The sequence below is a fragment of the Urtica dioica genome, chromosome 4 (assembly GCF_054948205.1).
Source record: "Urtica dioica subsp. dioica isolate 48M chromosome 4, U.dioica_male_clone48M_v1_H2, whole genome shotgun sequence".
Taxonomy (NCBI): domain Eukaryota; kingdom Viridiplantae; phylum Streptophyta; class Magnoliopsida; order Rosales; family Urticaceae; genus Urtica; species Urtica dioica.
Window position 1 is genome coordinate 2,490,218 of NC_142759.1, and position 7,238 is coordinate 2,497,455.

Here is a 7,238-nt window from a genome sequence, read left to right on the forward strand (position 1 = left end):
AGCAAATTTTGTTAGGTTTTAAGAGTTCTAAACAATGACATAATTCTTTATGGTGATGAATGTGAGCTATCAGATACACAATCTATCACAATGAAACGTGCAAGAGCACACACACATGACAATTAATACAATGTATATTAAAAGATGTACTTTAATATTTCTCTAAATGCTAACTCAAACAAGTTCACTTTGATATTTCTCTAAATGCTAACTCAAACAAATTTTCAGGAGAATTGTTCCCTCTTATTAAGCCTATGGATTGTTTTTTAGGTAACATCTTTGAACATACTTGGATCTGTAAAATTGAATATAACCTTAATCCACGTATGTCTTATTCGAGTATAAAACTCCTAGATCTCTACGTGTACGAGAGAGACGAGAACCTTCGAAAATATTAATCATGATTTATGGATTATATTTAAGAGTGTCTAACTTGAACACCGTAACAATTTACTAGTTATATAAAGAGAAATAATTTTGATATAGTTAAAGCTTAAATGAATAGTATCATACTATGAAGGACAAACATTGTTTAAATAGAAAAATAGTGGTGTGGGTCAAAAGCGCCAAATTTGGACTACGAGGCGAACTAGAACCATGACACTATTGCATATCGAGGACTTACTATCAAGATAGAGAAGCAAAGCTTGGTTGTGAGGTGTGTCTTTGTGATTTCAGGTCATCAACGAGTGTTGTCGAAATTGTCAATCGTGACTTGATATTGAAGCGCATTGTTGGTATGGTCAGCTTAACCTCAAAAGGGAGGTTAAGTAATTGCTTTAGGCTCTCCATCCTATACGTTGAAAGAATACCTCATCACAAATGTATTTTATACCCAAACATAGCTATTATGTCCCAAAAATAAAATTTCTTTGAGCCTCAAATAAGCTTACGTCGGGTGAATGATTATGAGGAATGTTCGTTGGTGGTATTTTTTAAAGTAGGTTGTCGTTTTCTCAAGAATGAAAGCCCGGTAGCATAACATAAGTATTACTATTTAATAGAATTTGTAATAAATTTGGAATATATTTATATTTTGACATAAAAAAAGGTATTATATTAAAAATTGCACAATCAGTGAAACATCATCACCGTATACTTATTAGTTATTAGCGATGAAGGAGCTAGATTCGAATCTTTGGTTAACAACTCATTTTATGGAATCTCATCTTTCATGATATTGCATTGCATCATTTATTCGATGTACTCTTATATAAAAAAATGTTAATTAGAAATGTCATATTTTTTAACACAATTTTGTGGTTCAGCAACGATTCCTAGATATATACTTACTTCCGTTTCATAGAGATTTACTTTTACCCTCTAATTTTTTTTTTGGACACATTAGCTGGTATTTACTTTCACTCTGTTTTTTTCATGCAACTGTAACAAGTCAAAACAGTTATTGTAGATTCTATTTGTAAAACTAAATAAAAACCAACCAATCCTATTTTTACGGTGTCTTTTTTTAGCCCATGACACAGTTGACAAAATTAAAATTGAAGGGTAATTTGGTTTACCGTTAGCCCTAATATCCTATTTGCTTTTGTTGCTAAAATAAAATTAAAATCACTTTCTTATTATGGAGAGAGCATTGACTAGCCAATTGTGATCTGTGCATGGAACGTGAAGACGAATGAATATTTTAAATACGACTGTCAAATCCGTGGCCATAAAAAAAAAAAAAATTGAAAGGAAAGGAAAGTGGTAAAACATGCAATGATGTGCACTGAAACGAAATAGATTGAGTGAGTGAAAAAGAGAGAGAGAATTAATAAATTTAAAGGAGATTGGAATCTCCAATTAATTGAGAGTGATTGATCTATCTATCTTTCATCGCACACGTACGCGAGAAAAAGTAAATTAAAAAGGAAAAAAAAAAAAGAAAAGGCCATGAGCGACTAGTTAGAGACAAACAGTTAATATTATTATTATTTCCTTTGCAATCTAAAAGAAAGCAAAATTAATAATTAGGGGAGTGATTAGGGAAATAAATCCAACCCCCTAATAATAAACACCGCTTTAGAGAGACAGAGAAATCATTTTGAGACGTAGGTAGATTAAAAGCAAGAAAAGAAAAGAAGGAAAAAAAAAACCAGAATTGGAAAAGAAAGAGGGAAGGAAAGAGAGAAAAAAGAATGATTGTTTCTGTGTGAAAATTAGAAAAAGGAAAAAAATAATGAATAAATGTATAGAGCGAGAGAGGGATAGACAGATAGAGAGAGAGAGTCTTATCTTGTTTCTCTCTCTCTCATAGCAATAATAACTAATAAAAATAATAATAGAGGTGTAGAGAGAGATAATATAAACAAAAACTTTTGAGAGAGAGAGAATGAATGAGAGAAAGAAAGAGGAAGAAGAAGAAGAAGGTCACATGGCATGTGAGCACACAGCTGTGAACATTTTCCCACAAACTCTTTCATTGGATAAATACCCTTCTCACCTTCCTTACTCAGACTTTTGACTCTCATTCTCTCTCTAACAAATAATAAAACAAAACCAGCAAAAACAAAAAATTAGAAGAAGATGATGAAGAAAGCTTTTCTCTTCCTTTCTTCGAGCTCTCCTCTCTAATGGAAGCTCTCAAACCCTAAGACCTAAAATAGAAAGAAAAAAAATAAGTGTTCTATCAATTCAAGCCTGTATCTTTCTTTTCTCTCCCTCTCGGAACAAGACAATGAAGAAGCCATTTTCTCTCTCCACTTCTTTCTTCTTTCTCTACGTCGTGTTTCTCTCTCTAGAAAAGGCACAATCTCTTTCTTCTTCGTCGTCCTCTGGCGGCGGAGACGACGACGACCTTGAGCTTCTGCTGAGATTCAAGTCGTCTCTGCCGAATCCCGGCGTGTTACAGAACTGGATTCGGAGTCAGAGTCCCTGCACGTTCCATGGCGTATCATGCGGCGGTGGTAGGGTTACGGCGGTGAATTTGAACGTCACCCTCGGATTAGCGAACCTCACGGCCGTGTCGAGCTTCCTCGCCGCCATTGGAAGCCTGGAATCCCTCACTCTCCGGTCGGCGAACCTCACGGGACCGATTTCGTCTTTCGGATCCAAGTGCGGTTCGTCCTCCCTCACCTCCGTGGATCTTTCGGACAACGGACTCTCCGGTCCGATCTCCGGCGCGGCGGCGTTTGGTTCCTGCGCCGGTCTGAGCTCGCTAAACCTATCGTCAAACCTCCTCGATTTCGGAGTCAAGGAGAAGGAATTAGGTCTCGGTTTGAGGTTGAGCTTGAAGGTTCTCGATCTCTCCTTCAACAAGATCTCTGGTCCGGGAGTGATTCCGTGGATTTTCTTGCGCAATGGATGCTCGGAAATGACTTACTTGTCCCTCAAAGGCAACAAGATCGCCGGCGACGCGAGTTTCTCAAGCTGCGAGAAGTTGGAGCACCTTGACATTTCGTCGAACAACTTGTCTGCGACTTTCAACTCTCCGATGTTCGGCGACTGTTCTTCTATGAAGCATCTCGATATCTCCGGCAACAAGTTCACCGGCGACGTTTCTCGCGCGATCTCCGGCTGCTCCAACCTCGACTTCCTCAGCGTTTCTAGTAACCCGTTCAACGCTCCGATTCCGAGCTCTTTCCCGTCAGAAACTCTCCGGTCCCTGTCTCTCTCCAACAATGGCTTCCGCGGTGGATTTCCGGCGGGGCTCCTGAGCCAGTGCTCCGGCCTCGTTGACCTCGATTTGTCCGGGAACGAGATCTCCGGCTCCGTCCCCGCCGCACTCGGCGCTTGCTCGGAGCTGGAAACAATCGAGCTGTCCAGGAACAACTTCTCCGGTTTGTTTCCGACTGCGACGTTCATGAAGCTCAAGAACCTCAAGTCTCTCAGCCTCTCCGAAAACTGGTTCTATGGCGACCTTCCGACCTCCATTTCGGATTTCCCAAGCCTGGAAACCCTAGATCTGAGCTCCAACAACCTCACAGGGAAGCTCCCGATCGGGCTCTGCGACGGAAGTCTCAGCGGCAATCTGAAGGATCTCCTACTTCAGAGCAACCAGTTCACCGGAACCATACCGGAGAGCCTCGCAAACTGCTCGAGCCTCGTTTCCCTTGATCTCAGCTTCAACTACCTCACCGGACCGATTCCCCGCCGACTAGGCTCGCTCACGAAGCTCCGAGACCTAATCGTCTGGCTCAACGAACTCGACGGCGAGATTCCGGGGGAGCTCTCGGAGATGAAGTCGTTGGAGAATCTGATCCTCGACTTCAACCAGCTCAGCGGCGAAATCCCTCCGGGACTAAGCAACTGCACAAGCCTCAATTGGATCTCCCTCTCCAACAACAAGCTCACCGGTCCGATCCCCGGCGAGCTCGGAAACCTCCCTTCCCTGGCAATCCTGAAGCTGAGCAACAATTCCCTCTCCGGAAACATCCCGGCGGGCCTCGGAGACTGCAAGAGCCTCATCTGGCTCGACCTCAACACCAACTCCCTCAACGGCACGATCCCTCAGGCGCTCTTCAAACAGTCCGGCAAGATCGCCGTGAACTTCATCGTCTCGAAGACGTACGTTTACATCAAGAACGACGGGAGCAAGGCGTGCCACGGCGCCGGAAACCTCCTCGAGTTCGCCGGAATCAGGAAGGAGCAGCTGAAGAGAGTCTCCACCATGAACCCCTGCAACTTCATGAGAGTCTACTCCGGCAACATACAGCCGACTTTCAACCACGACGGCTCGATGATCTTCTTCGACCTCTCGCACAACTCCCTCACCGGCCAAATCCCCCCGGAGATCGGCTCCATGAGGTACCTCATGGTCCTCAACCTCGGCCACAACTCCCTCACCGGCGACATCCCCGAGGAGCTCGGCGACTCCACCGGCCTCAACATCCTCGACCTCTCCGGGAACCGACTCACCGGGACCATCCCGAATTCGCTCACCCGGATCTCCATGCTCGTCGAGATCGACCTCTCCGACAACCTCCTCACCGGACCAATCCCCGAGTCGGCCCAGTTCGAAAGCTCGATGCCGTACCGCTTCGCCAACAACTCCGGCCTCTGCGGCTACCCTCTCCCGGTCTGCCTCTCCGGCGACCCCAAGTCCGCCGCCGGGCGCCACGGCGGAAGCCGGTCCCACCGCCAGGCCTCCCTCTTCGGCAGCGTCGCCATGGGCCTCCTCTTCTCGCTCTTCTGCATCTTCGGCTTCGTCATCGTCGCCGTCGAGACCCGAAAGCGCCGCCGCAACCGCAAGCAGTCCTCATCCTCCGGCGGCGGCGGAGAGAACGGCTACTCCGACTCCGGCGGCCACACCGCAACGATGCCGTGGAACCTCACCGGGGCCCGCGAGGCCCTCAGCATAAACCTCGCCACCTTCGACAAGCCCCTCCGAAAGCTCACATTCGCCGACCTCCTCGAGGCCACGAACGGGTTCGACAACGACTCCTTGATCGGCAAAGGCGGGTTCGGCGACGTCTACAAAGCCCGTCTCAAAGACGGGACCACCGTGGCGATCAAGAAGCTCATCCACATCAGCGGGCAAGGCGACCGAGAATTCACAGCCGAAATGGAAACAATCGGGAAAATCAAGCACCGAAACCTCGTCCCGCTTCTCGGGTACTGCAAAGTGGGCGAAGAACGGCTGTTAGTGTACGAGTACATGAGGCACGGGAGCCTCGACGACGTCCTCCACGACCCGATCAAGCGAGGGACCGTGAGGCTGGACTGGGCCGCGAGACGGAAGATCGCGGTGGGCGCGGCCCGAGGGCTCGCGTTCCTCCACCACAATTGCATCCCTCACATAATCCACCGCGACATGAAGTCGAGCAACGTTCTTCTCGACGAGTCTCTCGAGGCTCGGGTCTCGGATTTCGGGATGGCTCGGCTGATGAGCGCCATGGACACGCACCTGAGCGTGTCCACGCTGGCGGGCACGCCCGGGTACGTCCCGCCGGAGTACTACCAGAGCTTCCGGTGCTCCACCAGAGGCGACGTGTACAGCTACGGCGTGGTCCTCTTGGAGCTTTTGACCGGAAGACAGCCCACCAACTCGGTTGACTTCGGGGACAACAACCTCGTCGGGTGGGTCAAACAGCACGCCAAAGGGAGGATCGTGGACGTGTTCGACCCCGAGCTCGTCAAGGAAGATCCGACGGTCGAGATCGAGCTGCTTCAGCATCTCAAGGTCGCGTGCGCTTGCCTCGACGATCGGCATTGGAGACGGCCGACGATGATTCAGGTGATGGCCATGTTCAAGGAGATTCAGGCCGGCGCCGGCGGGATTGTCGCCGGAGATTCCGCCGGGTTTGAGTGTGTTGAGAGTATGAGTATTAAAGAGGTGCCGGAAGTGGTGGTAGACAACGCCAAGCAATGAGAACGGAGAGAGAGAGAGATTGGATATATAGAAACACACAAGGGCAAAAACGCAAGGAATGATTAGTTTTTCCCTCTCCTTTTGCCACTTTTGAAAAGAAGAGAAAAAAAAAACTTGGGGTTGGGTTTTTAGGAAGGAAAAATTTGCTTACTTTTTGTGCTTTCTTTTTTCTACCCATTGGATATATGTAAAACTTTTTTGTTGTTTTTTTTTATTATATACATTTGATAGGAGGAAGGAAGGAAGGAAGGATGTTTGTTGTTTTTTGTTTGAATGAAAATGTGTATATAAAAACAGATGTTCAGTTGAGTTGAGTTTTTAGTTTTGTTCTTCTTCTTAATTTGCATTCTGGGCACTTCTTCTTTTGAATTTGAACTCTCTTTATATGTTTCTGTTGGTGAATGAGGGGATGGGAATGAAGTAGATCAATTTCTTGTCGTTTTCTGTAAATGTGGGTCCCAACATGACTTTGATAAGAATTCATCACAGTCACGATATGTGGCACTGGCATTGTCTCTCTCTCTCATTTTGTTTTATAAAGGAAACATTATTATTACGAATACAGTTTTTTTTTTTTTTTTTTTTTTTTTTTTGGAGTTATCTGGCTTTTCTTTGCTCTCCCGGATGTATATCTATGTACCATTCGGAATTGTTGCATCGTTGTCAAAACTCAAAACTAAAAAATTCATGCGCTTTACTCAAATTTATTTTAAAATCTCACCTTGGAAATTACACATTTTTTTTTTATTTTTTTACTGCCATATATGGGGTTTATTACTTCACGTCATCCCTCAACAATTTAAGTTGATGTTTTTTTGTTGCTATTGTAAAAGATAAAATGTACACACACGCAAACTTTATTGGTGGTTTATAAACTATCGGTATCTTCAAATTCAGGAGTCTCTCATATGACCACAAAATTATTTTG

At 45.5% G+C, this 7,238-nt stretch overlaps 1 protein-coding gene across 1 annotated transcript; it reads left to right on the forward strand.

Annotated features, from left to right (window-relative positions):
* Nucleotides 1–2,153: 2,153 nt before the first annotated feature.
* On the forward strand, nt 2,154–6,642 carry BRI1 (Leucine-rich receptor-like protein kinase family protein). The gene has a single exon (XM_089610442.1). The coding sequence runs from the start codon at nt 2,678–2,680 to the stop codon at nt 6,308–6,310; it is 3,633 nt and encodes a 1,210-aa protein (XP_089466568.1). The 5' UTR covers nt 2,154–2,677; the 3' UTR covers nt 6,311–6,642.
* Nucleotides 6,643–7,238: the final 596 nt, after the last annotated feature.

Excerpts from the sequence above, each read along its gene's own strand:
- BRI1 (XM_089610442.1), top strand. The coding sequence starts at position 2,678 with ATGAAGAAGCCATTTTCTCTCTCCACTTCTTTCTTCTTTCTCTACGTC.